The sequence below is a fragment of the Habropoda laboriosa genome, unplaced genomic scaffold, assembly GCF_001263275.1.
Source record: "Habropoda laboriosa isolate 0110345459 unplaced genomic scaffold, ASM126327v1 scaffold9, whole genome shotgun sequence".
Taxonomy (NCBI): Eukaryota; Metazoa; Arthropoda; class Insecta; order Hymenoptera; family Apidae; genus Habropoda; species Habropoda laboriosa.
The window spans coordinates 1,960,455-1,976,677 of NW_017100191.1; the positions used below are offsets into that span (position 1 = coordinate 1,960,455).

General features: G+C 37.4%; 1 protein-coding gene across 1 annotated transcript; it reads right to left on the reverse strand.

The window, feature by feature from the left end:
- Positions 1–4,296: 4,296 nt before the first annotated feature.
- LOC108580324 lies at positions 4,297–7,968 on the reverse strand. The gene is made up of 6 exons (XM_017944051.1): positions 7,527–7,968; positions 6,809–7,159; positions 6,507–6,727; positions 6,285–6,431; positions 4,849–6,179; positions 4,297–4,750 (listed from the first exon to the last, which is right to left on the reverse strand). Exons 1-6 carry the CDS (start codon positions 7,828–7,830, stop codon positions 4,378–4,380), a joined length of 2,727 nt encoding a protein of 908 aa, XP_017799540.1. The 5' UTR covers positions 7,831–7,968; the 3' UTR covers positions 4,297–4,377.
- Between the last annotated feature and the right edge of the window lie 8,255 nt (positions 7,969–16,223).

The window sequence follows — 16,223 nt, forward strand, 5'->3', positions numbered from 1 at the left end:
CATTAAATATTCTCTAATAAAAATTCGCAGTAACTTTTTCTTTAGAAAATATGTAAATCGTAATATACACCGAATATCTATAGTTCAAAATAAGGTTGTAAATATGTATGTAGAATTTACTGTTCCACTTAAAACATTTTCAATTATCCATACCACACATTCAATCAAACTTTCCATCTAAATTATCTTGAAGTACATTATGCACTGTGCAGTGCTGCCTATTTGCCGATTCTAAATTATCCTATAATAATACCATAAATTAAAAATCACATTCCTAAGCTAAAAAAAAAAAAAATTCTGATAAAATATGTTTCTACCTAACAATTTAAGCACTGACTTATATGAAACATCTGCATTTTGATCACTGTACTAATGATCATATTAATGTGCAATTTGTCATTTCTTTATTCATATAACCATTTTCTTCTTTAAATTGCTTTAAATATAATCTAAATTTTGTATCGCATAATAGACAGTCATTTTATGTCGCTTCGTACCAAGTTGCCGGTTATTCAAAATTTCGCCCCAGTCGTGAGTGAATAATTAAATGCTTACAACAATGGTAAATAGAATTACAATGAACTATTCGCAAGTCTTTTATATACATTGAAAGACCACCCCCTAGACTTTGTGCTTTCTTCGTATAAAGTTAAATATCAAAATTTACTAATTACAATTCTTTTTCCTTAACATCAATCAGACGTTCGAGCGGATCTTGAATAGCCGGCATATACTTAGCTAAAGCAGATCAGTGATTACGTACCTACATACTAGATATTTTAACTCTTAATCTTATTGTAAGCAAGTTACATTCTCTTTAACGACTTGTCAATCCCCTTAAAGTCATTTCCTCATAGAAGACTGTAACGTTTAGAGGAATCATCGGAAAAACATACTTTCTACAAATCACACGCGCACGCTAACCTCTCCTCGGTCTACAATCATTCTTTCTTTCCCTTTTACCCCTCACATACTCGCAAAATTTTATACATATATTCACGTACTTCCTTCAACTTCCTCCTCTATAATTAACACTTTGATAAGCTAGTCAAATATTAGAAAGCATAAAATAATGGAAGGAGTTCTTTTAATGTTAGTTACATCAGCCAGGACAGCTGATTTATACGTAAGAGAAGTGTGAAGTGGTAAAAATATAGAGCTGTCAGATGACTAAACCTGCTTGAAATGAATACAGTTATAAGGATAATGTTGACAAACTAGTGGTTGTCTACTGTGTAAGAAAGAGGAACATTTTAGTCATATTCAAGAAGTAAAGATAACTGATTTTCTATAGAAATCAAAGCTATGCATTATATTACGGCATGAAAAAAGAAACACTGTTATGTTTAGAAAAAATTACACACATGGACAACAGTGAGATGTTTCCAATGTATACTGTATACAAATTGCAAACTAGTCAATTGTACGATGTAGTCAGAAAATATGCATGCAATTCTATTTCTATTGCTCTTTATTTTCCTAACTGGAGACATGAAAACTGAAAGAACACATTGTACCACACAATCGGTGTCTATGTTATTGCTAAACATTCTTCAAGTGTGAAAAGTGCGCAAGTATGAAAGATATAATTGATTTTTCACCCGTAGTGTACTGTGGAAGTTTTAAAACACCACTGTTTATCGATAACAAAACTGTTGCCCTACTCTGTATTTCCATATACATATATATAGGAGTTATGTGTGAACGGAGTACGCGAATTTACCGTGAGTTTAGGGTAGCGAGTTTTACAAGCTAGATGAATACATCGGCGAGAGATTTCTCAATGGCTGCATTGAACGAAAAATTGCAAGCGTTGGGATTGAAGACGTCCGGAGTGAAAGCCGAATTAATCAACAAATTAATGGGAGGCTGGATGAACGATATTACGGAAAAACAGACGGAGCGTAACGAAATTGCAAGTGACGACATGGTGAATTGTTTCGATGAAAGAGGAGACCTATCATCTGCGTGATGTTGGTAATCTTAAACATTCACTGTGTGTTGTTGGTCATCATAAACCTTCAGAAAATATTCATTAACGTGAGTGGCTGAGTGAGTGATTATCTGTTAAGTTGTCTGATTAATTCGATTTGAATTGAGTTTGGTTTCAAGTTTATCGTAATAATTCTAAGTTTATAAACGTAGGATTAAAGATTAGGGCTCGAGACTTAGTAGCCAATTTAGCAAATAAGCATGAAGATAGGTTAGATATACTAGACAGTAAGATCCCACAAATGAACGCGGTCGAACGGCTGAAGAAATAGCGGTAGAAGAATTATCACGTAATGCACTGAAGTGTGCCGTAGCGAATATCATTGATAACACAAGAGCATACAAACAAGACAGATCTGGGGGGTTTGTGCAGTTTCATATCCTATCCTGTAGCGCAGGGCAAGCTAAATTCTATTCTGACCTAGTGCGGCTAGGCGAGCACCATTTTCGAGGGACCCCAATAGTTGAGACAAAGAAAGTAGAGTTCAATTTCAAGGTGGAGTATCATGTATACAGTAATATAAACAGCAGCCAGTTTCAGGGAGTAGCAAGCTGTAGATTGAAACGAAGCAGCAGATCGAGTGAACATGCAGATTGACTTCAACGACAGTCGTCTCAATTGCTTATACCACGACAAAGCACTGACAAAAGCGCTGAATATATCTGAAAAGGCGATATCGATGTGGGCACCAGAACAGAAACAAATTGTGGTAGATCAGATGAGGAGGGTCAGTGGTACCAACAGATTAACTAGGGTATGTGAAATGGTGAGGCATATATATCGCATCGAAACAAGCAGGATTAGTTCGCATCCCAAGCAATGAGCGTAGAGCCTGGACAGTAATATTGCCGCATGCTGCAGAGAACTTGCCAAATATCATGTGTGTATTCTGTTAATAATGATAGTGAGGAGACATGAGTTGTGGCTCATTCCACCATAGTAGTTGTAGTATCACAGTACGGAAACGTGGAACTTAGTGATCATATTGGTGCTGAAAAAGCCTATGTAGCAAGTCACTTATGCTGGTGCGACCAACACGATACAAGAGTGCAGAGATGGATACGCCATAGCAGCAGCCCTGTACGCTAGTGATGGGTTACCTACCTTCTCACTACCAAGAGCATAAGGACACATCGACATGTTCGTTCCCAGCATGAGGGTATCCACCACGGAGTGGCTATTGCCACCTAGAGAAGTGAACCGTATACCAGCACAACACTGCAAACGGCAATAACTCGAAGAGGCACCCATTGTATGGGTGGTATGCTAAGAATAGCTTTGGTTCAGCATTTAATATAATGACTGTAATCGACCCACTTAGAATCAACCGACAGTGGCACTTTGACATACTAAAACAGAGTTGGTATTTGAGCGCAGCTTGGGCCAAAGTATGTGATGGATCAGTAATATCAGGTAGTTTTGAACACTGCGTGAGGTCGGGACAATGGCACGCTCCGACTAAGATCGAGTACTTGGCCGAAGAGACCGCCCGCCTAAGAGTCTCGACTTACACCCTGTTACATGTGTTCCGTGATCCAGAACAGGATGAACTACACCTCAACGACTTGACTGAGCCAGAGAATTAGAGCATTAACTTTGCTCAGAAATATGTAGCGGGGTTAGTGGAAGGACTGATCAAGATTCTGCCTGTAGAAGTGCGCGCAGTGAATCCAACAGTGATGGGTATTACATTCGACGACTTCATAGATAAAGAATTGCCTCCGGAAAGCCACCACAGATCAGGCCTAAAGTGGTAGCTCCGCCCATGACTGGTCTAGGATTCCAATCGCCTAGGGTGACGACACCAGTGAGGGCTAGAGAGAAGATAGTGACAGTGGCCCCGACCGGAGAAGTGGCATCGCTACTTAGACATCGCGCAAAAATATTTAAATGCGATACCCCATAGAAGCATTGGGCACAACACGCCGCGAGTGGAGAATACGCGTACGCGTTACATGTATTTCAGAGCAACAGTATTATTAAAGTTTTTCAAAGTTACTCCCGTTCACACACAATTCCTATATATATATACCATTATTTACTAATAAAACAGTTCCAGATGAGGTCAGAAGTGTACAAAAATAGGAAACAACGGAAATCGATGATTATCTCTTTCATTTTTTTTTCTTTTTACACAAATCGATTGGTCCATAAAATGCAAACCGAATTCCATCAAGACACGCCTAGAAAATTCAGAAACAAAATCTTGCCTACAGCACAAAATGCAATATTACAAATGAAGATATAGCTTTCTTTTTTTTCAACCAGCAATTATCTTTTATAGAAACAAAGCGATGCGGAGAGTGAATTAAAAAACAAGGTGAGGGTAAGAAAATAATACCCTGTGAACAAGTAATATTAATTAATTATCGTATTACCCTACCTCATTTCCCAAGGAGTTTAATGAGAGATCGCGTGCTTAATGACCTAGCGCTCGGGTTATAGGGTGACTTAACCCTTTTAGCCATTCCAGAACTAGAGTTACATCGTGTATTCGTGGGACTAATGGTAGAGCAAGCTCCGTTGCCAGTATTACCGCCATTTTGCTTCATACTGGACGACAAGGAGGAAGATCTTACTCTACTCGACTGCAGAAATCCATTATTACTAGACTGCTTTAATTTACTCGGCAAAGATAGTCGACTTTGCTTTACTATTCCGTACTGATGTACTAATTGTGCAGATATCGTGTGACCAGTTATGTCTACATTACGTGAACGTAGTGTTTTTACAGGTGTCGCCGCGATGGTATCCGACCTGGAAGAAGAAACGTAAATATCCCGTGAGACATTGCTCAAACATTTCACGTAGAAAAGAGAAAAAAAAAAATAATAAAAGAAAAGGGAACAACTAACCTGAGCCAACGTTGCGGAATAGTTGTGCTATCCGGAGAACCTATAATAGACACAGTTTGATTTATCCTTCGCTCGTTACAATTTGTTGATCGATTACTTCTCCCCTGATCCCACTCTCTTGCACCAAGTCTAGCAGCCCACAATTTTTGTAATAGACCTTTGACAGAACTTCTTCTGATCGCCTTCACCGGCGTCGCTTTTTTTCCCAGGTTTCTTTGGAAGGTATTTAATGAAGACAGTCTTTCCTGTACAGGTACAGTGGTAGCACCAGTGGTAGAACGGGTTATGTTAGACTCTGCGCCAGGCCAGCTCAAACTACTACTGGCATCTTTTGTGGTCTGATTTGCTGGATCATTCTCGTCAACGGGGTTAGGTCGATCTTCGGAACGCGTTCTCCTCTTAATACAGGGCTCTTGTAACACGCATGATTCCTCCACGTTAACTACACTCTGTGAAATTGTACTATGTCTTCGTTTAGTACCAATAGCACTACCGCTCGTTTTACTCGTCGAGTTTCTCACACCCTCCTCTACCGTACTACCCTTCACAGACACTTTTGTACTACGCGGCTTAAGTCTAGAATTTACGTATGTCTTCGCTTCTAATGAACCTGAATTCACCAGGGTGTTACGCGAATGTGTATTCAGGCTGTGCCTCCTACAGCTTCTCACCTCCGTTCTCAAAGTAGGGAACAATGCATGCGGCTGCTTCTTGTGACGTGATCCGTTTAATACGTTACTTTTTGCTTTGTTCTCGTTACAGATAATATCCTCCGAGGTATTTTCATTGTTGTCCACGTTAACAGTCGTGGACGATTCATCACATTCACTAGAAAATGCACTTTGGTGTATCACATTTGAAATGTTAGGATCATTTTTATTTTCGACTTCCGCTGATTGATAAGTCGACTGGTCTTCGAGATTTTTATTCTCTTCCACTGGAATTGGTTCCGATTCGTAACTATCTACTTCTACAGCTTTTTCTACTGTTCCAGTAGATGTTTCTGTGACTTGAACATTTTCTTCTATAGAAGTCTCCACGATACTTATGTGCGTTTCATCTTTTGATTTATCATTTATATCGACATTTTCGTCAATTTTTTCTATAACCGGTACATTCTCTGTTTTTGATTCTGTTTTATTCTCTTCAATTTCGTTTAAAAAATCAGGTCTAGCAAGATCAACGTTATGGTTTATTATTGGAGAAGGTCTTGGTATGCTTGGAGTGACTGGACTACAGTTAGGTTTTTCTGAATTTTCAGAAGCAATTGTAGGTGCTGGTGTGTGGATAGTATGGTGTGTTAAAACGCATTCCTTTTGACTCAATAAAACCTTTCAAAAGAAAAGACAAATTTGTTCAGCAAAAGTATCTTGCATTATTTTTTCTAACAATTTAAAAAAAAAATATATAATAAAAAACATGAAGTTATCACATACCTCGCTGCGAGATGGACCTGGTGGGTCCAGCATTAATGTTACCACACTTGTATTATCAGCACGTAGCCTCTTTGATGACCACCTTTCTAATGCTCTATCCACTAGGCTTTTTGAGGGGTTTATCCAGAGTTGAACATTATCAGCTTGCTGTTTGCATTAATAATTAGATACCTGTTTTTATATATTTCATAATCTATAAAATAAAACTTTTTTAAAACCTACCCCATTACATGTTTGTTGAGAAGCAATTAAATGTTTTTCATTATGTCTATCTGCAGCTTGAACAATAGCCACTGCAGCTTGTGGTGTTAACATGTTCCATAAACCATCTGTTCCAAAAATAAGGCAACGATGTGATTCAACATCAATTGCAACTACTTTAACATCTGGTTCTGGAGATACAACAAATGTATCTAATTCAGAATTATAACTCCAAAGATCACCTACAAAATATATTAATTTTAATTATTTAATAATTCCTAGACATTTTTAAATTTCTTTGTAATATGACCAAGAAAATGTACCTAAAGATCTAGCAACAGCAAGAAAAGGAATTTCGTCTATGTGAGTTGATCTTCGAACCGGTCCTTTATGTCCTATACGAGGTCTGTTCCAAACAACTCTTGGAACTCCAGACTTGCTAATAACTTTACCACCAGACTCACGTATCCTTATCATTTCAGGTCCACTTTCTGGTTTATGGTCCTTGGTTAATGCTTTAGCTCGCCACTGTGGATCACCATCTACTTGATAACCCAATATAATCCCAGAATCTCCTACATGGCCAATGTAAATCTTGCCTTTGCGAATGAAGGCTATGCTAGCCGTGGTCCCCGCCGTAGATGGTAGTCCAGATGCGGTTCTTGGCCACTTCTCTGTTACAAAAGTACATCCTCAACATTCACATCCACTAGGAAACCGCGCAGCGATACACTTTCCCGATTCTTCGCTTCACAAACGACAAATTAATCACAGAAACAACTACTGCATCGAATATTTTCTCTCAACTATTTTTTTCCAGAGTTCAAACATTCTGAGGTTAGCACGCATTACATAACCTAAATTCTAACCTAATCGGGCACAGGTGGTGGGGGAAATACGCGGGACAATGAGAGAAATTCTCGGAAAAACGCTCGATACACCGATTTCTTGCTTGAACGCCAAGGAAAAGCATTTAAACAACACGAGAAACGATTAGAACGATGAAAATAGCGGGAAAGCAGGCGTGAACGTGATTCTTACCAAGCTCCCGCCACATCGCATAGTGTGTGTTCACGTATCCGTCTCTGATGGCTCGCAACACATCCTCGTCACGATCACTCCAAAAGTTCTTCTGCTTTACAATTACGTTCATCAAGTGTTCCTTGGCGAAGGTGGCCGCTTCACCGCCTCCGTGACCGTCGAATATCCCGAAGAATGCATATTCCAAATCCTTGTCATCCGATGTCGATTGAAAGGCCACGCTGAACATGTCCTCCATGTACTTTCGACCGCCCTGATTACAGTGTCCGGTCACCCTTAGGTTAACCTTAATACTCAACGGCATGATGGACACGCCGGTGACACGGAACGCCGTACGAAACAAGACTGTTGTTCCTTCCTTTTACTGCGCACTCTTTCGACAAAACGTACACAGGGGAACGGAAGCCTCGTATTTACTGGGCAGGTCTGCGCCCGTGGCTCGAGGGACGCACACACACTTCAACGATCATGGCCCCACACACGGCACAATGACGTTGCGCGCAGAGACAAGCAGAGTGGTGGGGACTTGAGGGGGCTGTCCCCTCTACAATTTCACCGTCACTGGTGCGCCGCACCACGTTCGACGTTTCTCGGGAATCTTCAAACGGAAGACTTTCGAGTGTGCTACGCTTTTCCCCGATTTTTCCCCTTTCAAACTTTAAAATACTCCATCGTAAGCTTACCATAGAACGAAAATCATAAAGTATTTGCATGAAAATTTTTTCAACTAATATCTTACTCCATAATAGCTTTAGGATGTTTGAAGTTTTTCAAACAACATATTTACCATGAAGTGTGGAATTTAAATCGATTCGCGCGCAGAAATCGAGCACGTCGGAATATTAGGCTCGTGCGGCGTCCCGTTAGCTCGATTCTCATGAAGCATATGTCCGAGCAACGTATGGGTAACGTCGCGGCGGCTCGATTATCGCGATTGGACGATTCGATTTGCCGCGGTTCGAATTTAACCGGGAAACTGGATGTACTCCTGAAATTTCCAAAAACTCTCCGTAAACAGCAGCCCGGTAACATTACCTCGGTTATATTACGCTCACAGACGACCACACACGCGGAGCGTATCGCGTCCCCTCTCGCGTCCTCGCGTTTCCCGCCTATCCCCACTCCCGTGGAAACTTTTACCCCGTCCTTTGCTCCGCCGGCCCCTGATACAGGGCCGGCCCATCAACGTCGGTGCTATTCATACCGCGCATCTCGGCTCACGCAGTTGCCACGTTGCCGCGTCCTCACTGTTGAAGAGAACTTTCTTGTCGTGCTGCAGGTTTGAGCTTGCTTCGCGAAATTCTTTTGGAAATGGTATCTTGCGCAGGAAACTTGAACAGGAAAAATCGTGCATAATTATATGAAGTCTTTTTATTGGTAGTCTTTCGAAAGGAAGGATAATTCAGAGTTAGGTTAGAGGATGTATGAGATACTTATTAGAGCGTGTAATATTTCGGTCGTTCCCGGATTTAAGTTTCCCTCTTCGTTCGAATAATTCACATGATTTTAATGTTCGAAGTAATATGTCAGACGGGTATATTGAAGATATTGTTAATATTGTACGAAATTTTGCAATTTTAGTTCCGCGTTCGCTCGAGGAAGTAACGCGGTGAATCAAATGGAAGGCAAACATTCTGTTTCGTCAGGCAACGCAGTTATCTCTTTCCAAGAGCAAAACACGGGGCACGTGTTTGAACTTGCTTGCTCGAAGATCCGGCAACGCCGCGCCTTGTTCAAAATAGCACTCCCAGCTGGCGGCTTTCGCTTAACATCCGATAGACTATAGTTCGATGGGCACCATTTTCGATTTATCGCGAAAGTAGAAACGATTCCGTCGACGATTTTCGTCTTCTAATCTGTTTTATCGCTCGAATCGACGGTAAAGAAGTTTTATGGACCTAAACGACGATTAGCGATACGGTCGATATGTGTCATCGATTGCATCATCTCCTCAAAAAGATGGCTGTCCCTTTCTGCTTGGGAACAGTTACATATGCAGAAATACGCCAATCAGTCGTCGAGCTATTTATTTGTAATATATCCTTAATGTTACATGATTTATTTAATTGTTGAAGGTCCTAAAGGAGGAATCGTTGAAGCAACGTTGTTGTTGAATCTCGATTACTGATTGGACAGGGAAATTGGTAAAAATAAGAATTTAAAAAGTAAATGTCGTTTGGATGAGTTGAAATGGTAGTCGCGCTACCATCTACCGACAATTAGTAGAATTAATGAAAGATGCGGGCATTAAAAGGGGTTATAAAAATAAACGTGTAACAAAATACTGTTATTGTGTTTCTAAGAACTGACTGTAGAAAACATATTTAATTTAATAAAATGTATTAAAATTTGTCTTCAATTCTTAAACATTGCTTATTACAATTATTAAATTTAACTTTTAGTACTTATATGCACCTTTTACAATGGTTAGATATAGTACTGCGAAAAAGTGATATAGATTTTGTTATACGGTTTGTTATGGCATTCTCAGAGTACTCGATATGTATTTATAACAATATTCAATTTTGTGAATATGTTTGAAATAATTTTAAGTAAATAATAAGGTAATTACAAATGTGATTGATCAAATTCTCGTTCGATTAATCGATTACGAAATCAATAATGGCTACTCTAAAACTTTTTTATTATCTACGTTTATGTAAATTTAAAAAGGTCATATTTTAAAAATTGAAAAGTTTTCATTTTTGTTATTCTGGCAGGATTAATTAATTTTGAATAAATTATGCGTTAATTCATGGAAATTTCAGGGTTTTTTTTTGTTTGGAACAGTATTCAGAGGAATTTTAAATGAGTTTCCGATGCGTCAGGTTGAATCATTCAGAAATCTTCTCGTTGAACAAGTCGGTGCAGGTTCAGTCGTGTCTAGATGGGTATACTGAAAGACATCTTCAAAGAATTATCGTGTTACTAAGCCGAATGCATCGATTATGCCAGAGAAGATTGCTTGATGACGTTTCTTTCGAGATATGTCGCGGTCTTTTATGTTAAAAGCGTCATTCATTTCGCTACTTTACGTTGATTCATTCTGCAAACATAATACATTTGTGTTTTTCTCTCAGTGTTATATTCGTTTTGTATAAGTGCTAATTCTAACCTCCAATTTTTTATAGATGTAGATAAGACACTGTACTGTATTGGTTTTATTTATATTCTAAGTGATACATAACAATTAAAACTGTTTTACACCACTAGTTAAAAAAATATGTGTAAATATAATGTGAAACTGTTTTTACTGTTTATTGAAAATTTGTTAGAAACGGTGAAAGTGTGCTGTTATTCCAAAATGTGTTTGACTTTATTAATTCGTTAAATGGAAATATTTAATGTTATTGGCGAGTTATCTATTATATTGAAAGAGAAAGGTTTACATCATTTGTTACCGATGTATGATAAGTGATTTTATCAAATGATTTATCACGAATACACAAATTAATGATTTTACAAAGTTTTCTGCGATATGCATACGAAAGGAGGATATAAATAAAAAGCATACAAAATTTATTAATTCTAAAATGGTGTTTAATTATTAGTAATTGTAAGAATAATTTCAAAAGCTTTATTAATGATAGAAATACATTCAATTCTGTTATTAACACTTCATTTCCAATATTTTAAAAAATTCTACATTTTCTACATGATATTCCCTAGAAATATTATCTTTTTAGTATTTTATAGTAATTTTTAAACAATACGTACATAGTTTTCAACTGGGACTTTATTTTCATATTTATAGGTTATATTCCTTAAAAAATTAATACTGCAAATAATTCTAATGAAAATTCGTAAAATATTACATTTATGAAATGCAAACGAATTGACGAATTAATTGTAAAAATACAATTGAAAAATAAATGACACGAAAATATCTTTTTTGGGATATTCTACGCACTCTATACTTAACTCAATCGAGAGCAACTTAAGCAAAGTATATACACAATGAAAGGATAGAATATACGAATTATTGGTTACCCACTATTTAGACAATTTATCCAATTTCGATAAAACGTTTTACATCCATATTTTTCAGGTTATAAGGAGTGAAAACGCAAAAAAAAGATATCGATTTTTTAACTCCGAAAATCACAGTACCATCTCTTGGGCCGGGAGGAGGGGTCAAATTTTTTTTGCTTAAATCGATAGTTCATATTTTGTAAGATATAATGAAAAATTTCGATGGCTTTGTACCATTAGAGCATAATCGAAAGTTTAAATGCATTTTTCTTAGAAAGACATTTTTAAAGTCGATGTTGTCCATAATTTCTACAATTTTCATCAAATTCACTTAAAATTTTCACAAAATACTCTCTGTTATGTAATCTAAAGAAGTTCTCAAAACATTTTCAATATATTGAAAACTTTTCGTGCAATTAACATTTTTATACTAAAATAAAAAAAAATGTCCGAAAGCAAACTGATCGTCTTCAAGCATATTTGTCAAAAACTATCTGACTTTTCTACGGGGAAGACTCTAGAAAAGGAAAGAGGGCAACAAAGAACACAATATGTCATAAACATCACTTGAATACTTGCACCTCTGCGTCAGGCATGATCCGAGTCATTCAAACCCTTTTCAATTTTCATTATAATTCTCCATCGAGCTGAACTCGAACTTAACTTTTTCTCGAACTTAACAGGAACACATTAATAGAGGAGGTTAAAAATGAAGGAATGTGCGACAAGGACAGAAAATGTATACCTATTCAGCACATGGAATCCTACTGCTGTGCGTGAAGTTACAAGGAATACACAACAATGAAGGAGCTATTAGACAAGGACAGAAAATTGGTGACGGAGGATAGGTATATTCCAACGGTTTAAAATGGCGGCTGTTATTAGAGTCAATCAAATTAAACAATGAAAAATAGTAAATTAATACTTATTTTCGTTGATATGTATTCTTTAAGATTTGTATTGTAAAATATGCACACCTACAATTCTTCGTATATAAATTTTCTTGAAAGGTTCTTTTATTGTTGTAGACAATTTTAACGAGAATAATTGTTAATAACTATATTACAGATGAAGTACAGGATAGACTCATGCACCTAATGTATTTTTGTGTCCAACGTTCTGAAATACCGATCGTGTAAAAAATCAGAGCTTTTGTTATGTCCTCTACGATATAAAGCGGTGAGTTTAGGAATTACAAACAATCCAACCATCCCAGATGGTAAAGTCGAATTGTATCATCATAGGGTAATAAATATGCTGAAAAATCTGCCGAAAATGTATCTAAAATTATTTCTGTTGTGCTAGGCTTAAAACGGTGTTTTAAAAAATCGAAAAATAGCGTTCAGAAACTGAAAAATTAATAATTGAAAATTTTCCCCTTTTTGACAACAGATGGTATTGAACATTAAAGCTAATAACAATTATCAACATCTCGATTGCTGCAATTTTTAGTACCACCAGTTACCTGTAAGGTGGCGACATCATGTCTTTAAAAGGGGTAAAATTTTCAGTTGTTTGTATTAACAAAACATGTAGAATTTTTTAGATAAACATTTTGCAAATTATTTATGGCATCTTAATTTTTAATGTGCACTCCCAAAATGTAACAGAAACTTTATCAAGAATGGAGAAATAAACAATTTCCAAAAAGAGCTTATAATTTTTGAATAAAAAATTGTATTTTTATCAAAATTATTCCAAATTGTTTCTGTTACTTTGTCTTTCCTGTTCCACATTCAAAAGTTCGAAAATCCCTTCTAAAATCTCATTAATCCACAAAATTGAACGTATTTCCAAGAGAAGAAAAAAATATAGAAGAAATTCAATTTTAAGAATATTTTATAAAAAAAAAAAAAGGAAAAGAAAGTGAAGAAGTTGAAGTTCAAGTATATTTTTGTAAAACAAAATAAATAAAAATCGAAGGAATTGAAGTTGAAGCATATGTTTGCTAAAAGAAGGAAGGACAAATTGAAAGAATGTAAGTTGAAGAGTACTTTCATAAGAGAAAAAAATTGAAGAAATTGCAGTTGAATAACATTTTTTTAAAAAAGAAAAAAGAAAAGTAGAAGCAGGAATTCCGTCAAAACATCGCTGTTGGTGAGCGTATAATCATTTGGCTGCGTAATTAACGAACCGCACCGCTTGTTGGTACGTTGTCCGTGTAAAAGCACGCTATTTCAAACGGTTCGCAAATTTCATTACGCAAAACGGGCGACGGGAGGCGACCATCGCGCGCACACGCCGGTTTTAAACCTAATTTTCTACACTTCGGCTCATTAAAATGATTATACCGCGCAACGAACGTTCAGCTATCGCTGGTCACGGTGCAGTTCGCCAGTTGGCCAACGTTCGCGTTCATCTGCCAACAAAATGGCGTCGGAAATTACACCAGCTGTCTAATTTCACTTTTATTTCAAATGTAAATCAAAACAGTTAGAAAAAAAAAAATTATTCCCGCATGCAAAATTTCTCGTGTGCCGAATAAAAATAAAAATGTTCCTAAATAAAAAAATTGTAAATTAAGTTTAACGCAAGTAAAGTCTGCCAGACGGCGAACGTAAAACCGAGCCCAAACGCAAAATACAGTTTGTAACAACCATCAACGAAGACGGCGACAAAAATTCCATTCCGCGAGAGGAAGTGAGAGGGACGACTCTCTATCCTCGTCGTCAATCAAATAATCGCGAAGCGATAGAAGCTTCTGGAACAAACTAGCTCGCGATCCGCGGTAGACTCGCGGTTGTACGCGGGAGACCCGCGGTTTCGCGCGGGAAGCCACTTAGCGACGGTCATTAGCAACGGTCAAATATAAATTTACAAGCATTCTTGCTGTACTCTGCTGGGAGAGAACGAGGTATTACCATCGGTCGCCCTTCAGAGTGGGAGAGTACGAAGCCTAGCTTTCGGACGCCCTTACAGCACAGGAGAGTACGGGGACTGGGTCACTCTCTGGAGGAGAGAACGGCTGGACTATCCGCCGGTCGCCTACCAGGAGAAGTGCGGGTGGACGCTCCGATCATACGCGTATCACTTGAATATTGTGATAGGAGAGTACGGGAGCTATACCTGGGTCGCTCCTGGAATGGAAAGAACGGCTGGACTATCCGCCGGTCGCCTTCCAGAGAGTAGAGTACAGGAGGCTCACCGGACGCCTTTCCATAGTAATTGTTATAAATCGGAGGATTCCAATAAATCGTTTTATCCGTTTCGTTAATGTTGTAACGGGAGAGTACGGCTGCTTAAAGCCGGACGCCCGAAAGCAAAAGCAACAGCTCGAACACTGCATTGATTTATTCGAATTTATTCTGTATCAAACATTTGACATGTATCGACGAAAGATAAATAAACTTTTGTGTGTTTTTTCCCAGATACCAAAGAAAATCCTTTCATTCTGAAAATCCTACTACAAGTTTTATTTAACGTTATATACCGTACGGAGATAAAAATGTTGATAATTACTAATATGGGACCAACTTTTTCTTCTTCAACCCAAAAATTTCATTCTACTTATTCGTCGCTATTTACATACACTGGAATATACCTAAATACGTAGTAATGTGAAATTTATATTTTTCTGGCAATCAATTTAATTACATAAAAGATTTATATACAGGTCAATTTCAAATTGAGAGGGTCAGAAATATGAATGATCACCTGAAGGTTCACTCAAGCACCTGAGAGTTGAACAACGGGATAAATCATTCTCCTCGATAAATCATTTATTGGTATAAATGAGCAGGTTAATCTCATCTCGATAATTAGAAGATGAAGAAGAAAAATTCTCCATTGAACTTCGTAGCGGTCCAATCGATCTTTAAGAGGGAACGATCTCGAATAGCCAGCTTTTAATGCGGAAATTTATGCGGAATCCCGCGTTAATAGGTTGTAAGGAATTAATTTGATTTTTTACCCAATTTCTACGGTAGAGTGAATCGAGGCTTGGCGAAAGAAGTGGCACAGATAAGAGCGTAGATTGAATTAGAAATGGTGAAATTTTCACGAAAGAATACGGATACGTTGCGGTTCTAAAGGGTAAGGGGAAGGAATATTGGATTTTTCCAGCAACAAAAGGGCCAGTTCTTCATAAAGGATCGTCGTTGACGTTTGTTTGCGATTATTGCGGACGGGGAAAAGGAAACTGCGACGAAAAGGATCAAAATTGGATCGTGCTTGGACTATTACCGGGCAAACAATGCTGTGAGGGGAATATACTATAGGACACCATAGGTGAGGCAACAGAAAGTGACGATTTTCAAAGAGCCCACTGTGCGACATTCAGGTTAAATCGAGATGAAAAAGTTTCTTTCAGAAAATAGTATAATGCAATTTATCAAGTATTCAATTGTCTTTTGTGCATAGTTCTCCTAATAACAGCTTTAATTTTTTACTCTCTAAATAAACCTAATTTACAGTTCTCTTTTTCAAGAAAACAAGATTCTTCAACTTCAACCTGAAATTTCTATTCTCCGAATAAACCTAATTTATACTTATTTAAAAACAAAATTCTTCCATGTTTAGCCTAAATTTCTAATCTCCAAACAAACCTAATCTATTTATAATTATCCCTAAAAAAAAAATTCTTCACTGTCTACTCTCAAGCTTCTGCTCACTGAATAAACCTAATCTATACTTATTTCTTTAAAAAAAAAAAGTTACTAATCTTCTTGTCTCTAAACAAACCTAATTTATATTCATCTTCTCTCTCTAAAAAAAAAAGAGGATACC

What these genes read in the sequence shown, in the direction of transcription:
- LOC108580324 (XM_017944051.1), bottom strand. Translation starts at nt 7,830, where the DNA reads ATGCCGTTGAGTATTAAGGTTAACCTAAGGGTGACCGGACACTGTAAT. An exon ending in TGCTGTTGCTAGATCTTTAG is followed by an intron (nt 6,728 to 6,808) that starts GTACATTTTCTT and finishes TATATTTTGTAG; the next exon opens with GTGATCTTTGGAGTTATAAT. An exon ending in CTCAACAAACATGTAATGGG is followed by an intron (nt 6,432 to 6,506) that starts GTAGGTTTTAAA and finishes TAATGCAAACAG; the next exon opens with CAAGCTGATAATGTTCAACT.